Here is a 20,312-nt window from a genome sequence, read left to right as displayed (position 1 = left end):
AGCAACATTACATGGCCAGTCAAATATCTATGACAAATCAATTAGTTATTGATTAAAAGTAAAGATTTATAAAAATTATAAACTCATACGTGACTTTAGATAGATGACACTAAATAGGTGGTTTGTGTTGTAATGGGGATCGACTCAATTTTTTCTTAGCTTAAAAAAAAGATACTAAGGCTGTAATACCCTGAAAAATTGAATGACATGGGACAACATTATCCTTTCATGAATAATTATAGGTGATAATGGTTGAGGGGCAATTAAGACATTTCATATAATTTGGTAAATATATAAGTATGGGGAAAATAGTAATAGTATATAATATAATATAATTAATTAGGTTCCTATTATGCTCTTTTTATTTTTAGAATATTATAAGTAATTATGGGTATATCAGTAATTACATAATAATTTAGAGTATAAAAAGAAAATAAAACCCTAGAGTAATTTGTATCTATTTTTATTAGACAATCAAAACCTATATCAATAAAAAGATGAAACAAGGAGATTCGATTTAGGGCCAAAATCTTGTTTTCTTTTATTAGTTTAAGATGTGTATTTTATATCTTTACTTTTTAGTTAAGTTCTTGCGTGTACATTAGCGTTATTAAAAAAGGTTTAGTAATTATAATTTTTATTGTATTTGATTTTTTTAATCAATTTTAAAGAGTGTATATTATATTAATGGAGTCTTAGATTAATAGGAATTCATGAAAGTGATTTTATATGTTTTTTTTATGTTAATTTAAAATAATAGTGAAATTAAAAAAATTGAAAATGATGATGAATTAATAACTTCATGCCATTGTAATCTAGCATTCCGATGAGTGTTTTGATTAAAATTTGGTACCTAGTTATAGTATTCCATAATTTCTTCAATTTAATGGGTTATTTTATAAATAAGAGGTGTGGATTAGGAGTTATTATTATTGAAAATAGACCACTTGAATATGTAATTTCTAAATTTATAAGAGCTTCAATTTTTTTAAGTATACTCTTAGTTAACTGAAGAGTGCAATTCACCTCAAATGTTTTATAGCCCTAAAAAAATTGTTTTTTTTTTAATATATCACTAAAGAGTTTTAGTGTGTTTTTAAGAATTTTCATGAATTTATGATAAATTATTAATAGTTATCCAAATTTAATAATTAATTATTAGAATTTGTATTGGAGAGTGAATAACTTTTATAGTTCAGCTTTAAATTTTTTAATATAATAGAATTAATTGATTTTTATATAGATTTTGAATACGTGAATGTTTTATAAAGAACTTGATTTCTATATAAATTAGTTTATTTACTTATCAAACGATTTTCTAAAACTATATGCAATTAATAATCTTTGACACCTCCATTTTAATCATGCTCATAATACTTCTTTGCTTGAAATAAAATATTTCTTAGCCTTTTTGGATTAAATTTCTATAAAGTTTTTATTTTTTTAATATAATAATTGCCATATATTTTACATAATTAGTTTTGGTATTTAATTATTAAAAATAGATACCATATAAGTAAAATAGGGTGACTATGATAACATGGTTCTAGTATTGGGTAATTTTTTTACAGGAATTTCAAGGTCATTTAAACTAGTTATATATTTAAACTTTGATTCAACTATGAATTAGAAATAGACTCATATATTGCATTGGATTCTTGGCGAAAATATAATTTAAGGTGATTGTTATTTTTAGGTTGTTAGGAGTGTTTGGTTGTCTCTAAGATTAATATTGGATTTGCATATTAAGGAAATGTTCATATCTTTGATTAGTTATTTTGAGTTAGAAAAATATATATTTATGTGCTCAATAAGTTTTTTTTATTAAAATCTTTTTTTTATATATAAATTATATGGATCAAGCATGATAAATAATTTACAAATAATATTAAGTGTTTTGTGAAAGTATGTTTATGATTGCAAAAGTGTTTTGAATATATTTTGTTTTTGTGAACTTATTTGTGGATTGAATATGAATATGAATTTGGTTGACTACACTTTAAACCCCATCTTATGGGTTATACATTGACACTTATAGACATATTTATTTAGAATTTGATGTCTAGTCATAGGAAAAAATATGATCCATTATTAATGTGGTTAGAGTAATTGTAGTCTTTTGATTCTAAATTTGACTTTGAATATGAATGTGCAATTCATATGTGTTTAAAATGATTGATTTGAATTATTTAAGTTTGTGAATGATTTATAAATGTGCTTTTAGATTTTTGAATTTTTAAAAGTACTAATATTTTGATATAATAAATGAATTGATTGTAAGTTATAAGTATTAGTAAGTTGTGGCATACTTGGTCCAACTATGAAGATGAGTTTTTATTCACTTAGTTTATGGCACTAACCCTCTATTTATTTATTTCAGATGGTTTGGAAGAGATTTAGAATGCTAAATGGTTGTTTTTAAAGCTTATAGTTGTTTTATAAAATTCAATATTTCAATAATTATATCAATTTATGACATTAGCCTTGTAATACATTTGGTTTTATTTGACTTTAAATATAAGTTATTTGATATGAGATGATTTATATTTGGTTTAGTTAATTTATTATTCAAGGTATTTTTTTTTCTTTTAATAAAGTATTATTTTGAATATAATTTATTAATTGAGATTTAGATGCCTTGCATGCCCATGAGGCATACCATTGTCACGTAAAAAGAGTATTTTCATGATTTATTTTTGGATTGGAGTGTGATAAAAGCGATGCAAATATTTATAAAAAAACAAAAAAATAATAACAAAATAAAATGAAACTCAGGTTATTAACTCGATTATATTTAATAAACTGGATTAATTTAATAATACAAATAAAAAATATATAACAACAATAAATAAAATAAAATAACTAACAACAAAAGAAAAAAAAGGTCAAAAAACCCTTAACTGAATCCATTTGGATTATCACGTAAAAAATATGACTTAGTAGTGACACCAGTATAACATTGAAAATAAATAGAATAAAATCATGAGTCTTTATCAAACAACCGAAAGAATAAAATTAAAAAAAAAAACTAAAAAAAAAAAAAAAACACTCAAGCCCAACAAGCTATCAATAAATATCGTTTTTAAACTTTTCGAGAAGAAAAACAAGAAGCCTGGGGATAATATCGTAGGGCAAACATGAGCAGGAAAGGACGACAAACAGCAAACACAAACCAGGCATGATCGGTATATATATATCCAAGCCGTCGTTCTTCGTCTAGTCGATTGGTGGTGGAGAAGATCGTTTTGTTTGGATCCCCGTGCGGAAGATGACCAGTGCCTTGTTGTTTTCAGTCCACACCATCCACATCCCTGCTGCTCAGGAAGAAGGTGGTCCTCCGTTTTCTGTTCTTCTCTTGTTTACTGTCTCCGGCCGATTTCTCTTTTTCCCCGCTCTTTTTGAGCATTGCATTGGTTGGGGTTGTATAATGAAGGTTTTTTTTTATTTTTTTTAATCAAAAAGGGAAAATGGCTGGTACAAGAATTAAATTCCTTGTGTAGAAAAAGATAAATATCTATTCGATACGTGAGCATGCTATGGCCCACTGGTATTGAAAACTGCAACGACATTTTCTGAATTGCTGCCCCAATCTCAGAATCCCTGACAAGTGACAAGAAATAAGAAAAAAAATTATTGGTGGATTTACAACTTTGGTTGTTATTTTGGGTTTAAATTCAAAGTAACGGCTATGGAATACTATTCAGGATTTCAGAGAAATTAACTTTATATTTTATCTGATAGGATTTTTATAAATTTATTCAAATTATTTTTTAATCATAATAACTTCTAATTTTAATACAAAATATTTGCTATATAATTTAACTAAAAATTCAATTTACTTAAAAAAATAAGATTTTTAACGTTTAACCTATGATTCCAACTTCATTGCATATCTTATTGACAGTAATTTTTTGGAGTCAACTGAAACAAATATATTTTTAACTAAAATCATTTTAACTTTGTTTTTTTTATATATATAAATTATTTATGAAAAATAACTTTAAAATTATAAATATAATTAAAATGTTAAATTTATAAAATAATATATATATCAATTTGTCAACCTGGTGATCTAGGATATGAACTCCACTAACTTGAATTACTTTTTTATTTTATAATAAAAAAATATAAAAATTAATTTACTATCAATTAAATACCGAATAATAAAATTAAATAAAAATCTAACACTAAACAATGGAATTTGAAAAAAAAAAACAAAAAAGACCAAAAAAACCTGTTTGACTCTTTAATTAATATTTAGTTTGTTCGTCAAACTTATAACTTAAGTTATGAGTTTCGATCAATCAGTTTTATTTTATGATAAAAATTCAAAAATTATTTTATCACTAATGATAAAATTCAATAAAAACATGCCACTAATGGATAGAATTGAAAAAAGAAAGCCAAATAATATTAAAAAAAAAAGCTAAAAAATCTCAACCCAACTTTTTAATTACTATTTAGTCAACTTGTAATCCGGGTCATAGAGTCCACTAATTCATTTATTTTATTTTATTATATAATAAAATACATAAAAAAATAATTTATCATCAATTCAATATTAAAAAATAAAACTGAATAAAAAATATAAGCTAAATAATAAAACTAGAAAAAAAAAAAACCACACAAAACTACATGGGAGATTTGTTTTTCAACCCCCAGCAATATTTATAGTTTTAGCCCAAAAAATAGAAAAATATTTTTCCTATTTTGGCCCCTTTTAATTTCATTATTTATATAAAAAAATAAAACCGAATTTTATGGTTTTCGTGAGAGAGTGATTGCAGCCGTGTATATGGTAAACGGAAACATCTTGACGAAGGTGGTCCACGAAACCAACGACTTGAAAAGGCTGTCTTCGAGTACTTGGAATATCGAAAAAGAAAGGGGAAGTGCCATTGGGGAGATGCATGTTACTTAGAACATTAACGCCGTTAAGTTAGCGGTACTCGTCGGGACAGTGAGTCAACGGTAAGTTATTTGCCATCAATCAATTAGCACAATCTTGTTGAGGTTGATCCCTTTTATTAATGTTTTCAAGAAATAAATCCTTTTATTTAAAGATAAAATAACATGTCTTAATTTTTGTTGAAGGGTTTGGAAGAAGCTGGGCATGGACCCCGTGCGGACGTGGGAAGATTACCTGCAGATGCTAATTAAGACAAGCTTGTAATAGAAATTGATTGATCGCAAAAATATATAATTGGAAAACATTTAACTAAATTATAGAAAACGATGTATTATTACTTCTATTTATTATTGGTTTTGATAGCTTTTAAGTTCAATCATTCAATGTGTTCAGTAACCCCAAAGTTGCCGTGCCTTTTTTTTATTTCACCGGCATGCTAAAATTTTGAGGCGGGCTTGAGAAAAGTCATGGAAGATTGTGTTTATTAAAAAAGAGACGACAATTACTGTTATATTCTATTATTATTATTATTATTATTATTAACAGAATGGTATAGAATTCAAATCCAACATTAATGATTTTTTTAAACTCAGCCTTGTACTATTCCAGCCGACTTAGATTTTAATCATGTCAAAATTCTAATCAATTTAATTATTATATGATCCAAATTAGATTTTGAATTGTCAAAATTTTAAATTAACCCGTAAAATTATGTCAATCACTATCATAGAAACAACAATCATCTAAAAGTGACAAAAAATTATGATGTATACTATTAAATATGAAACTCTTAAAATAATTTCCATTCAATTTACTGATTTTTTTTTTGTATTTAGGAAAATAATGTAGTATGAAGGAAAACAAATGTTGTATATATATATATATGCGTGTGAATTTATGTAATATAAATTAGTTATACATATAATGTAAATATTATGAATACAAATATACTATTAAATATGAAACTCTTAAAATAATTTCCGTCCAAGATACTAATCTTTCTGTATTAATCAACAATTATTGTCGACTAATATTTTCGGTGATCAGTACAAGCAAATAGAATCTCCGATTAAATTCAAAGTTGAACATTCACTCATTAACAATTTTTTTAAATCTTGATTTTTTTAAATTCTCATCCACCATAACTATTAAGAATTGAGAAGATTGTAAGGAAAGATTAATAATATTAATATAATGTGTGCATCAAAACGAGGGGACGGGCGAAAAATCTTAAATAATGAAGTAATCAAAGGAAATCAAAGTAGATAAAGATGCAGTTTCGTAAATTGAGCAGTGTTTTTTTTTAAAAAAAAATTAATATGAGTATTTTGATAAATTTATGTATACCTCAATTAATCTCATGAATCCTAAAATAAATAACCATAAAAACTTTCAATAACTTTAAAGTTTGTAAAATTCAAAACTAATAACCTCTAAAAAATAAAATCATTACAGAGAAAGTGTTTTAGAGTTTGTTAATGTGGGCATGAGAAATTATTAAATTTGTGTTTTTTTTAAATTTTTTAAATAATTTTAATGTATTAATATTAAAAATAAAAAAAAAATATTTTAATATATTTTTAAGAATAAAATATTATTTTAAAAAATATTCTCCATTATAAATAAAATGAGAAGAGCTCAAGAGCAGCTTGAAGATATTGGAGAAGAAAAGGAGAGCAGAGGGGGTACTCGGTCAAGCTAGAAAATTCATGATTACGACTAGTTGATCTAACTTTATGTTTTAATTAGTAGCGTCTTGATTTGTTGGAGGTTAGCACGTAGGCTTGTTGAATTTTCCAATTTGATTTTTTCTTTTCTTTTCGTCCACAAGCGCCAGGCCGAAAGAGGAAGGATTTAATGCACCTCGAGTGATCGGATTTAAGATGGGCCTGAGTCTCAGAGTTTGATAATAACAGAGACAAAAAAAAATATAAAGTTTTTGTTTTCCGGTGAACAGATTGACAGGGGTCTCTCTGGCACCCAACAGCCTATTCAATTCATGCTATGGCTACAGTTTCTTTTGTCTAATTCACACTGCTAACTGAAATAATTGAACTCTATTCTTTCTCCAATAATTAACTCAATTTAATATCTTAAAAAATAAATGTACTAATAAGAGCTATTTAAATTTAAAATTTATATATATTCAAATTATATTTTGTTTTTAATTTTTGTTAATTAGAATGAGATGATAAATTTTAAATTCATGACTACTTGATTATTAAAACTCCGAGATTATATTGAAAAATCATATTATTCAATAATTTAAATTATTAGATAAAGATCTAATATATTATAGTGTATTATTGATATAATTCTTTCTTTTACACAAATGGTTTTAAAATTGGATAGTTCTCAAGGAGTGTGGAATAATAGCAAAGGGTTTAAAATCTACATAGCAGGTCTTAAATTCAAGTTAGGGTATACATCTTTTATAAGAATTTAGGATAGTCAGGGTTTTACTCGCTCACCTGGACCCACAAAAAACACCAAAAAGAAAAAAACCCTTAAAAATTGGACAGTTTCAGTCTACAATTTACTTGATTTTTATCTAGTGAAATTATATAATTCTGTCTAGCATTCATACCATTGTTCAATTGATTGATTGAAGGTGTCTAACTAGTTCTAACATTCTGCCAGGACTGGGCTCGAACATTAACTCATGGTTGTTTTTTCTACCTACCGATGTATCACCGAAGAAAATGACGACAAACAAATAATGGTAAATTGGAAAATGATGAAAAACAAATAATGGTAAATTGGACCATTGACAAGCAAACTGGGTTAGTTGTCAAGATTTCTCAGGACCTGGCGCCATCCTATTAAACATTCCTCCCCTGGCTCGCCGGCTCTCCCCTCTCTCCTCCCTGAAAGAAAGGGAAGATGGAGTTCAAAGCCCATAGGCCTGTTTACCACTTGGGCCACGTTGCAAGTTTTAAGGGACTGAAAATACTGTCGAGATTTTGAAGATGTTGTTAAAGAAAATGTAATATAGGCCGATGACACCAAGAATTTTGACCTTGACAGAGTTCCGGTGAACTGATATTCGAATCCAAATTCAGGCTAACTACCGGTTCTCTCCTTCTGATCAATGATGCCAAGAGATAGCAAGAGACGGTTTCAGAAAAATCAATTTCCATTATTCCTTTGATCATAAGTTGAGTTTTTCTACCCATAACAAATCAAATCTCCAGACCTTTGTAACTTAAAAATACAAAAAAAAAAAATATAAAAAACTACTAGCAATTTCTTTCTATAAAAAATACTAGCAATTCCTTTGATCATATGTTTTTTTTGTTGAATGGCCTTTTATAGGTGGGTGTTAACAATCATCGTCTTTATGAGTATATTAATTCTTGCAAATCTATTGAGGAATTTATATAAAATGAAACTACACACGTACTTATAGAGAGAGAGAGAGAGAGAGAGAGAGAGAGAGAGACAAAAACTTCCCATCTATATCCTGATCATGTTTGTGTTTGTTCCTCCGATTTTTATTGTTATTGCTCAAAATGAATATTTGAAAAGTACATAAAATGAGCTATCTTCACCAATACCAATAATTGGATATACTTTCATTTTTAGCTTTCGCACATATGTAGTGATTATCAATAACTTCGTAGAAATGGTTCAAGAAATAAACCAATTAAAAAGAAGGGTTATTGGTGTAGCTTAACTGATTAAGTTCTAGATTTACTCTATAAAAATCACCAGTTCGAGTTCCACAAACCTCGGGATCATTAAAGACTTATATAGTCATTAATTTCAGGATCCGTGAAATTAGTCAAGATACATGCAAATTAATCCGGACATCTATGTTAATTAAAAAAAAATTTATTAGGATGGACCCCCTGATAATTATAGTGACAAAGAAATACATTACTCATGATGAAATTGCACTTCTAGTTGTGTCCACTAGACAACCCAATTGCGCTTTTAAAGCGAAACCAAACAAGACTTCTTTAACCATTCATTTTAAACTTATTTTTGCACAACTGAATCAAGCAGCCATAATTTCCCCTCTCTACATGATATTTCGCAATAATTATGGAAAAATTAAAACACGAGAGAAATAGGGTTTATATATATATATATATATAACTCAATTAAAAAATATATAAAAAAACAAATCAATTTAACTCGGGCTGACCTATTAAACCTATAATCTAGATCATAAATCGGGATAATTTTATAAAATATATATATATATATAAAGTTTCTTTGCTAATAAATTCAATATTGAAGGTTCTAATTGAGAAAAAATAAATAAATTCATAAGACCAGAAGAACTTCACATAAAACAAATTGAAAAAGAAATTATGAAGTCCAATTCTCAAATAACATGATATTAAAAAAAAAAACTAAATAAAAAAATATTAAATTATTAGAGGGTAAAATTGAAAACATGTATTCAATTAAAAAGGAACAAAAAAAAAATAAACAAAGTCAACGCGAGTCAACTTGTTAAATTTATGAATTGGATTATGAAATCGAGATAACTCTATAAAAAGCAAATAAAAAAAATTATGAAGCCCGATCCCGACTAACCCAATATTTAAAAATAAAATAAAACAATCAATTAGAAAAAGTAGCTCAAAGAAATAATTCAAGTCAACTCGAGTTAACCTGTTAAACCTATAATCTAGGTTATAAGATTAAAATAAATTTATAAAAAGAAAATAGAAAAAACTATGAAACTCTACTTCCAACAAATCCAATGGTAAAGATTGAAATTAAAAGAAACAAATCTAATGGTAAAGATTGAAATTAAAAGAAAAAAAAACTTAATCTATAAGGCCAATATATAACTAAAAAAAAAAATACTACGAAACTTTCTTAGCTAACAATTTCTCAAAACAACATATAGTATTGAACAATGAAAACAAAAAATAAAATTAGTGAAAGATAAAATTAAAATAAAATAAACATTATTTTTTAGTAAATAATGTTTTGTGGACATGTATCCTTTAGAGAGAGAAAGAGTGTTAAGCCGGTCAAACATATATATGGTATGATATGGGGTAAAAAAACAAGCGATTATCATGCGATACAAGTTAATACACATGAGAAGGAAATGACTTCAAATTTAATTTGTTCAACAAACAGAAAACCACAAACTAAACTCAGACCAATCAAATTATTACAATTATTCTTATCCTCAATTAAAAATACATTAAAATGCCAAATCTCAGTCTCTGATAATTAATTAATAAAAAAGCTTAAATTAAAATAAATAGATAATCAGCAAAATATAGACAGTGGCTTGCACCCACACCCACCAAAGTCAGGATCTCTTGTGAAAAAGGAACACAAGGCCACGGCAGGATCTTCCCACCTTTCCTCTCTTTTTATGCAAAAATGATTTACTGCTCTCAAATCCAAACTCCCTTCCGATCCCCTGCGATAAAAGAGGTCCGAATCCCAATACAACTAGCAGTACCCCACAGATTAAAACAGCCAACCGCTATGATTCAGTTTTTCAGTTATTACAGTTTCCTAATCTCCTTCTCCTTCCTCTGCCTTTCCCGCCCTTCATTTCCCGCCAGAATCAAACCAGACCCCTCATCGACTGTCACAACCGTCGATTCCTATAACGCCACCACGTGGCATGATTTCACTCGCTTCCTTGACGTCGGGAAGGGCAGTCAAGCCAGTGGCATGTCGGAGCTGAAGAAATACTTCAACCGTTTCGGTTACCTCCCGATTCCCGACACGAACAGTTTCACCGATACCTTCGACACGCAATTCGAATCGGCTGTTCTTGCATATCAAACAAATCTAGGATTGCCTGAAACAGGTAAACTGGACTTTGATACCATATCAATGATCGTGTTGCCCAGATGTGGTGTTAGTGACACAAAGACACACGACACAAGGTTTCAGGCGAGAAAACGTTTTGCATATTTTTATGGGAAGCCACGGTGGACGCGTCAGGCACCAGTGATACTAACCTATGCGTTTTCGCAGAATAATATGATTGATTACATAAGTATAAAAGACACAAGGAAAGTTTTCAAGCGTGCCTTTTCAAGGTGGGCACAGGTGATTCCAGTGAGTTTTAAGGAAATTGAAGAATATCCATCAGCAGATATCCGAATTGGGTTTTATCATAGGGATCATGGCGATGGAAAACCGTTTGATGGGGTTCTGGGTATTTTGGCTCATGCATATTCACCGGAGAATGGGAGGTTTCATCTCGATGCAAGTGAAACGTGGGCCCTTGATTTTGAGAAAATTAAGTCAAGGGTGGCGGTTGATTTGGAATCAGTTGCCACGCATGAGATTGGGCATGTGCTTGGATTGGCTCACTCTTCGGTTAAGGAAGCTGTGATGTATCCGAGTTTGAGTCCTAGGACTAAGAAAGTGGACCTAAAGATTGACGATGTAGATGGTGTTCAAGCTCTTTATGGGTCAAATCCTAATTTCAAGTTTAGCTCCTTGTTGGTGTCGGATAATTCGTTTAACAAGGGAATTGGTCTCGGAAATTCTAGATCATCAAAGTGGACAATTTCTTTAGTGGTGGGTGTTTTGACACTGTTTCTATGTACATAATAACACCAATGTTGTAAAAAATTAGTAAAACTTAGTCAAATTCGTTCAAACTCGCAAAACTACCAATAAAAATGATCTGTACTTTAATATTTTTATTATTTTAAATTTATATCTCACAAAACTTGTGTATTTTGATAATCAAGGGCTTGATTTTGACTATAATTATTATAATTTTTTTAATGACACGAGTTATTTATGGATTTCATTTCCGTAAAATTAAAATACATATTCATTACTTTGTTTTAGCTAGCAAATATATAGAATAAAAGTTGTAAATTGACATGCCTAACCCTTGAAGTAATTAATGTTAAATGGTCTATTAAAATTTGAAGAGACTCATTTATTGTAAATAACAAAGTAAGTGGGTTGATTTGTCCAAGAAGTAAAGGAATCAATATGAATAAAATGAAAGTGTTTGGATTTTTCTATTATTTATTTTATTTTTATTGTGTTATATTGTTAATTACTACTTGATTGAAATTATTAATATTTAATTAATTAAAATATTTTACTGATGATTTTACTAACAATTTTACAATTCGAGTTTATATTATATATTCTATGTCATGTCAAAAAAATATTTTTGACAATTTTTAATGACACCTCTTTTTTTTTAGTGTCATTTTCAGGAATTTTATTTTTATTTTTATTTTCAGTTTCAGGTGCAGCAAAATCACACATGTATTATTCAAATGAAGAAAAATAAATTCCTGTTTTTTTTTTTTTTTTTTTTTTGTACCTCTTACAGATTTTTTTACGAGATAAATATTCGTGTGAAACCGATTCTATCTCCTCTCTTGTTACAATTTATTTTTTGACGAGTCTTACGGCTAAAGATGATACATGTTCGCCCAAGAAAATGAAAGTGTCCAGTGAGGAGCAAAATACTTTTCTTCCTGTGTAGAGAAGCTTGTTCCGGTCCAGCTATGGGTAACTTTGTACGGGGCTTTAAGTGTGAAGACAGGGAAGGAAGACAACCTTCAAAAGGAAACGGCAAGCCAGAAATCCAGTTCATGTAAGACACGCGCTTACTGTCCAATTCCCTTCCAAAGAATATACCTCAACTCAAAACAGGTAACTATCCAAGGCATTACTTTGCATCCAATCCAATCTTCACGAATGAAGGCTTCCAGACCGGGGAAAGAAACTTGCGAAAGCTTCTTTGATGTTGTTTGGTAGTGTGGTTAAGATTGTTTTTTAAATAACTTTTCGTGTTAAAATATATGTTAATGATTTTTTTTATTTTTTAAAAATTATTTTTAACATCAGGATATCAAAATGATTTGAAAATATAAAAAATATATTAATTTGAAGTGAATAAAAAAATAAAAAAAAATTAAATTTTTTTAAAAATGTTTTTTGAAACGCAGAAATAAATAAGTTCAAATCATAAATTTAAAAGGTTTGTGAAGGAACCAAAATTTTACCTTTTTTTATCTGTGCAATATTATGATGTAAAATATTTTTTAATTTTTAATATCACAACATTAACCATAAAAAAATATATTTTTAATGTTTTTCAAATTAAATACATTTTAAAATTATATCAAAATGCATATTCAAACACAAAATCAATTAAACAAACGAAGCCGAAGAAGTGTATCCATGGAAAGCGTGCCGGTAATGATGGCACAATCTCATGTTAAAATTATATTTTTACTTAAACTTAATTAGCTTCAAATTATTTCAGATAACCACATATAAATAATAATAGATTTTATATATTATTAAAGTTTGCCTAGAGCACAATAAATTGTGGGGGTCATTAATTGTTTTCGGATAAGCTCTAATATCCGCACAGTATTATTAGGACTTGAATTTCCAGTCGATTAGTCCTGTCTCTGTACCAGAAGGAATGACGTACAAAATCTAGCACACATGGAATTATATAAAAAAAGAAATTGTATCTCAGACCACAAATAAAACATTTGAAAAGATTAACATGTAACTCATAGAAGAGACTTGTCCCTTTAATTTTTTTGAACTGGAGAAGCGAAAAAAGAAAAGGTAGAGATTTTGCTATCATCCACTTTTTCAGCCTTGGCAGTTCCTTTTGCAGATATTCCATATAAATCTTCTCTCTCGGCTTGGTGTAAAGCACATAATGTTTATAATGATGGATGAAGCTGTGAAAACTTCAGATTAGAGCGAGCATTCCACGAGCTACGTCTTTAGCTGTGGCGATTGAGTTTGAATGTGAGATTTTTTTTCTCTAGGTTTGGTGTTTTTCATAACCCAAGTTCTTCGTCAAAACATGGAATTTCTAACACTTAAGTTTGTCGACAATTTAAAAGGAAAAAATAATATAAAATATGGAAAAAAAAAAAAAACATGTAAAGAAGAGCAGGAGTGTTAATGGCTTTTGCGTTCCTAGCTTGACTTCCTCATTTTACCCACAATTAAAGTATTTATAGACGTTGATCATATTACCGGAAAGTGGTGTTGCAGTATATATCTAGATGTGGGGAGAGGTTAGTGCTTCCATTAGTTGTGTGGTGCTTGTTGTGTCACTAATGGATAATTATGAGGAATAATATATTAAGGTGCGTGCCTTATATACTGCATGAGAGAGAGGGAAAGAGAGTGCGTGAGAGAGAAGGCATGCTTGAGAGAGAACGTGTAGGGAGAAAGAGAGAAGAAAAGGAGAGAGGTTGGTTGCCTAGCCGTTTATACCATGCCTGGCCAAATTATAAGGAGATTTGGCTGTTGAGACCCTATGCTTAACAATAAAACTCCAAAAATAGGGAGATATATTTTGTTGGGAAAATTTAGAAAAAGGAAAAAAGAGAACCGTTGGAGATAAGGGAGGTAAGAATGGCTAGGAAAGGACAATAGACGCTCACTCTATGATGCGCGAAGGACAGGGAAAGAAGACCGGTAGAGAAGCATTCATGAAGGTTGGCTAGACACAAAAACAAGATAAACACAAACAACAGAAATCCATTTGGAACTACAAAACCACGAAAACTCCCAAACAACAATAGCCCATGAAAGAGAGCTAATTCCAAACTAGTTTTGTCGCATTGCCAAAGGTTTAGAAGGAAGAAGGCGAGATGCCCTTTCTCTTTCTCTTTCAATGTTAATTGTAACTAATCATGTTAGAGAAATTAGTGCAAATTATAAAGGGCCGGAGAGACAAAAAAAATTTGTTGGCATCCTCCACCATATATATACGGTGGCCACTTGAGTTTTTTAATTTGTTTGGAGATCATCGGTGAAGAACCAATAAAGGGAGAATAATTAAAGAACGTCGTTCCATTTGGGTGCTTTTCTCTGCTTGGAGGGGACATTCGTTTTGCTGGGAGGATAGATAGATATTTCAAAATGGTTTGGAACAAGAAGAAACAGACTCTCGAGGATTTGGTGATTATAGTAGGGCTGATAACGGTGCAATTTGTCTACGCAGGGAACTCGGTTTTGTTGAGCTATCTCATGTCTCTTGGCATTAACCCTCTAACCATTGTTATCTTCTCAACTTTTGCTACCTTCCTTATACTCTCTCCCATTGCTGTTCATTTTGAAAGGTCTCTCTCCCTCTCTAATTAAGTCTCATCTCTCTCTCTATATATATATATTTATGGGAAGTAAATTATGTTCATGTTGCAGGAGCAAATGGCCAAAGGAATTCAGATTGAAGTTGATGATTCAGCTGGTTTTAATTTCTTTTGGAGGGTAAGGCAAAAATTAAAAATCTTTAAGATGATTTTTGATATTTCAATGTCAATAACTGCAATACTTACGAGCAATGAATGTCAAAGTTAGAGAGCTAGCTATATGCATATATATATATATATATATATATATATATATATATATATATATATATATATATATATATATTGCCTGCAAAATCCAGTTTTGTAATTAGTACTTTATTTTGTCAGTAATGCTCTCTTCAAGGAAATCAAAGCTGGTAGGTCTTGTAATCAATAATTAGCAAACTGTTGTTTTCTTTGAACAAAACCAAGCTCTAAGATGATGAAGGTGCAAATAAATCCTCAAGAGAACTCCAAAGTTACCATTAGTTATTGTTCTCTTGTACAGGAAAATCACAATACAGCAGCACCAGTTTAGGTTCTGTTTGGGGTGTAATTTTCTCGAAGGGCTCTCTGATGGCTCTCCAATATCAATTGAGGAGAAATGTGTCCATTTGTAAAGCAAGTCATATAGTGATTCATTATTATGTGTGGCATAAGCAAGTCCTTATTTCTATTTTAATCGACATATAGTCGATAGGCACGTCTACACGCTGCAAGCCTGTGGTGCTACAGCATCTGCACAGGACATGTTGGATGCCCCTGTCACCAGCAGATTTGTTGACATGCATGAAGATCAACATATCCACTCATGCGTCACTCATTACCAACTAGTACATTAAACATCATTTTGGGGTCTACCACTTCGGATGATGTTAGAGATATTGATCTTTCGAGAGCTATGGGTGCCTGAATCCTAGCATGTTTTTTCTTTTTAGTTTCTGTAAGTTTCATGTTGGACATTCTATTGTCATTTTGTCCATGGATGTATCTATTAATGTTTGTAGAGGTTTTTACTTTTTTTGAGCGAGGAGAGAGCAGACCGAGAAACAAACTAAGGAGAAAAGCCTGGACACTGATTCATTGAGCATGGCACTCAAATGGTTTTCTTTCTTTCCTATTTCATTTTCAGGGTTACTCTGTTTCAGTCCTTATTCCTTAAGGGGATTAAGTTGACTTCACCAGCAATGGCAACAGCCATGCCGAACCTTGCTCCAGGGCTTATTTTCATTATTGCTTGGACATTAAGGTATCATTTCCAAATTTCTTTTGTAGCATTTCAAAATGTAAATTTCCTTTCAACAAAACATAATAGCCCGCAGAAATTTAGTTTCACTCCAATCTAGTTGAGTAATGACAGTTACTTTGTCTAGTGATTGTTTATCTGATTACTAGCTAAAACAAATAGAGAAAATAACAAATATATATATTAAGCATCTGGTGCCCCTTCCTCTCAATTCGTTTCTGCTATTCTCTAGTGATTGTTTATCTGATCACTAGCTACGTGCAGGTTAGAGAAAGTTAAGCTATGTTGCGTATACAGCAAAGTCAAGATCGTAGGCACCATTTTGTGTGTTGTAGGTGCCCTCATGATGAGTCTAATGAGCAGCACTGAATCAGCAAGAGGGTCGAAGTCCTCGGAAAGTACTCCCCCGGGAGATATGAGCTTCGACAAACAAAAGATTAACGGTTGCTTATACCTCATAGCGGCGGTTTTTGTTCTATCAAGCAATGTTGTATTGCAGGTAATGTTTTAGATCAACAGTGAAGGAATTAATTATGCACAAAGTATTTCTCTGCATTATTTTAATCTCCCAATTGAGTTTGCAATGTGTTCCGTACAGGCTACAACTTTGGGTGATTTTCCTGCTCCTATATCCCTGTGCGCCATAACATCATTGATTGGAGTAATTATAACTGCGATTGTAGAATTGGTTCTAAACCACAGAGTGGACGTTGGCTGGCCCCTGATGAGACTCGGGACCCTCATTTGCTATTCTATACTGGTAATCTCACATCATTTTCCCTCTTCTAACATGTCAAGATTATTTGTTAAATTTTCTCACAAGAATGGAAATTTCCGTTTCATTAATTAGAGCCACTTTCTTCTACTTTAATTTGCTTGTGCTTCTTGAAACCATTAATGAGTAATGGAGGAGTTAAATCATTTCAATAATTCCCTTTAATTTTATGTTGTCTCTTCAACACTTTCTGCAGTCTATCAATCTTTTTTACAAGCTTCTAATCATTTGGATGCACAGGGAGGTGCTGTTGGTGGAGCATGTGTGAGCTTCAATGGATGGGCAATGAAGAAGAGGGGTCCAGTTCATGTGGCCGTGTTTAACCCCATTGGAACAGTTATCTCAGTTGTTTTTTCTGTTATTACCTTAGGCGACAGATTTAACCTTGCAAGGTAAGCTAGCGAGAATCACAAAGTAATTATATCTGACAAGAGCACACATAACTTCGTCACCTTTCAGTATCCTGATTTTTATTTTTCTCATTTGCAGCCTTGCTGGTATGTTCCTCATGTTCATCGGTCTATACTTGGTGCTATGGGCTAAAGGCAAAGAAGGTTTCCGTGATGGTGATCACCTGGAAAGTGAGTTTGATCCACAGAAGCGTCTCCTGGCTTAATAATTAGCGTCAATATTCAGATAGTTTGCCCTAATTTGTTCAGTCAGCAAACCCTGTATTGGAAAGAGCTGGTGCACAGAGGAAACGCTAGCTTTATTGTATTGACAGGTTCACTTTAAAAACCTCCTGTGTGTAAATATTGTTTAAGATACTCACCCCTTCTGGGACCATAGAATGATCAGACTACATGTGTTTCTTGAAAGCTCGAACATATTTTGGGCTATGTGAAGAAACCTGAGAGATTCTTGGAAAAATGTTTCCGTGGCTAATATAATTGTACTTGTATAAAGCGGTTTGATTTTGTTGTAGCCAAGCAATGTTGGAACCAAATTTTTGTAGTTACCATGATCTAGTTTCTGCAAAATATAAAAAATGCATATTAACTTAAATTAAAAAAAAATAATTTTCAGTATTTGTTGAAATAAAATAAATTTAAGGAAGTAGAGTGAGGCAAAGATCAATTATCTGTACTTAAAACAATTTATTAATTGCTCTTTATTGATAGTAGTGTGCTTGCAATACTGTTTCTTATAATTACTCAATTTTTTATTCTTGTCAGCACAACCGAGAATTAACAGCGAACCCAAGATTTATACGTTACTCTTTGTAAAAAAGAAGTAGAGGGATTTTATATGGACGATTTCTGATAGTTAAATTAACGTTACTTTTACTTAAAATAAACCTACATATCTTTACAATGGTATAGTTAAATTGACATTACTCTGTTTTAGAAGAACACAAATGAATGAAAATCCTCCATATGAATGAAAATTGTTTGATTAAAATAAAATACAAAGTTAACACATGAATTTGAGAGTAAAAACAAAAAAATATATATATCAAACAAGGTAGCTTTTATCCTTAAATCTTCCCTAGTGAAAAACTATTGGATTCACTTGGCTAACCAATGAATATGAAGTTTTGAACTATTCAATCTTTTATGCAAACCCAAATAATAGAAATCACACAATTCATTTTCTTACAATTTTAATTCCCACAGTTGTGTTTATTTTAGCCCCAAACACATAATGGTTTTAGAGAGTATTTTGAAAAATTTAACCTTTTTTTAATTCTTATAGAAGTGGCGTTTTACACTCACATAGATAACTCTTATTAAAAGTATTCTGCAATACTCCTACTTGAATTTCTGAGGCTATAAGAATCATTAAAAGCTTAGTTTATCTTAGTTTTTGCTATAGATAACACTTTTCTTCATAGGAATAAGTAAAATTGAAACTACTAGACTAAAACATGATTTAGTTGTCCCTTTAAACCCAGATCTTGAGATCTCTAGTCAACTAGGTTAGGTTTTCATCATTGCAATTCTTTGAATATATGCTTTAACCCTATTCTTCTTGATGATTTATCGACTTGTTATCTTGTTAAGTCTTTTGTAAACGAATTTGCAATGTTATCATTTAACTTTACATATTCAATAAAGATAATCTAATTTAAAAGGAATTGTCTTACAATGTTGTGTCTTCAATGTATATGTCGAGACTTGCTATTATATATACTATTTTTTGTCTTACCAATTGCAGGTCAGCTATCACATTGCATATAACTAGCACAAGTTCTGGCCAGCTTGGAACATCCTCTAAAAAGTTCTGAAGCCACCCTGCCTCTTCATTAGCTTTGTCTAAAGCTATAAACTCATACTTTATAGCAGATCTCGCTATATAAGTTTGTTTAAAAGATTTACAAGAGACTGTAGCTTCTTTAATAGTATAGATAAACATACTTGTTGGTTTTGAGTCTTTTGTATCAAATATCCAGTTACCATCGCTATACCTTTCAAGTATAACTGAATACATTGTGTAGTGTAGTCCATATGTTAAGGTGTATCTCAAATATTTGAGAACCCTTATAATGGTCTTACAATGATCCTTACTAGGATTACTTGTTTAAATACTCATTTTGTTAACTGCATATGTTATGTCTGGTTTAGGGCAGTTCATAAAAAAAATATAAAACTTTCAATGATTCGTGAAAGTTCTATTTAAGATATTACATCACTAATATTTTTGGATAGATATAGATTTACATCAATCAGTGTCTTGGCTATATTGTTCTTATTCTTATCAAATTTATCAAGAATCTTCTCAATGTAATGACATTGAAATAATATTAAGTCATCATGTGCTTTAAAAATTTTCATTCTTACAATCACATCCGCTTCACTCATATCTTTCAAGTTAAATTTATTGGTCAATATTTTCTTGGTGATCTTAAAAATATTTGTATTACTGCCATGTATCAACATATCGTCTACATATAGATAAATTATGACACGTTGTATTTGTGGTTTTCATATAAACACATTTATCACATTCAATGATTTTAAAATCATTTGACAGCATTACGTTGTCAAATTTCTCATGTTATAATCTTGGTGCTTGTTTCAAACCATATAAAGATTTAAAAAACTACACACCTTTCTTTCATGTCGTAAAACCTCAAATCCTTCAGGTTGTTTAATATAGATTTATTCATCTAAGTACCCATTTAGAAAAGCAATTTTAACATCCATTGGTGTGTCTCAAGATTGTTAAGGACAACTATAACAATTAAAACATGAATAAATGTTATTCTTGTAATTGGTGAATGTGTATCAAAGTATTCAAAATCTTCCTTTTGCATATACTTTTTACTATGAGTCTGGTTTTAATTTATCAATA

At 30.2% G+C, this 20,312-nt stretch overlaps 2 protein-coding genes across 2 annotated transcripts; both read left to right on the top strand.

Annotated features, from left to right (window-relative positions):
* Positions 1 to 10,072: 10,072 nt before the first annotated feature.
* LOC118062859 (metalloendoproteinase 4-MMP) lies at positions 10,073 to 11,518 on the top strand. Its single transcript, XM_035076721.2, has one exon. It carries the CDS (start codon positions 10,268 to 10,270, stop codon positions 11,459 to 11,461), a length of 1,194 nt encoding a protein of 397 aa, XP_034932612.1. The 5' UTR covers positions 10,073 to 10,267; the 3' UTR covers positions 11,462 to 11,518.
* A 2,581-nt stretch (positions 11,519 to 14,099) lies between these two features.
* Positions 14,100 to 17,942, top strand: LOC118062962 (WAT1-related protein At5g47470). The gene is made up of 7 exons (XM_035076858.2): positions 14,100 to 14,985; positions 15,068 to 15,133; positions 16,130 to 16,246; positions 16,508 to 16,742; positions 16,842 to 17,003; positions 17,259 to 17,410; positions 17,508 to 17,942. The coding sequence occupies exons 1-7, from the start codon at positions 14,786 to 14,788 to the stop codon at positions 17,632 to 17,634; spliced, it is 1,059 nt and encodes a 352-aa protein (XP_034932749.1). The 5' UTR covers positions 14,100 to 14,785; the 3' UTR covers positions 17,635 to 17,942.
* Positions 17,943 to 20,312: the final 2,370 nt, after the last annotated feature.

The sequence above is a fragment of the Populus alba genome, chromosome 3, assembly GCF_005239225.2.
Source record: "Populus alba chromosome 3, ASM523922v2, whole genome shotgun sequence".
NCBI lineage: Eukaryota > Viridiplantae > Streptophyta > Magnoliopsida > Malpighiales > Salicaceae > Populus > Populus alba.
Note: the sequence above shows the minus strand (reverse complement) of the source record. Positions and strands in the feature narration are given on the sequence as shown.

Coding starts and splice junctions, on each gene's coding strand:
- LOC118062962 (XM_035076858.2), top strand. CDS start 14,786: ATGGTTTGGAACAAGAAGAAACAGACTCTCGAGGATTTGGTGATTATA. Junction 16,247..16,507: donor ATTATTGCTTGGACATTAAG/GTATCATTTCCA, acceptor AGCTACGTGCAG/GTTAGAGAAAGTTAAGCTAT. Junction 16,743..16,841: donor CAAGCAATGTTGTATTGCAG/GTAATGTTTTAG, acceptor TGTTCCGTACAG/GCTACAACTTTGGGTGATTT.
- LOC118062859 (XM_035076721.2), top strand. CDS start 10,268: ATGATTTACTGCTCTCAAATCCAAACTCCCTTCCGATCCCCTGCGATA.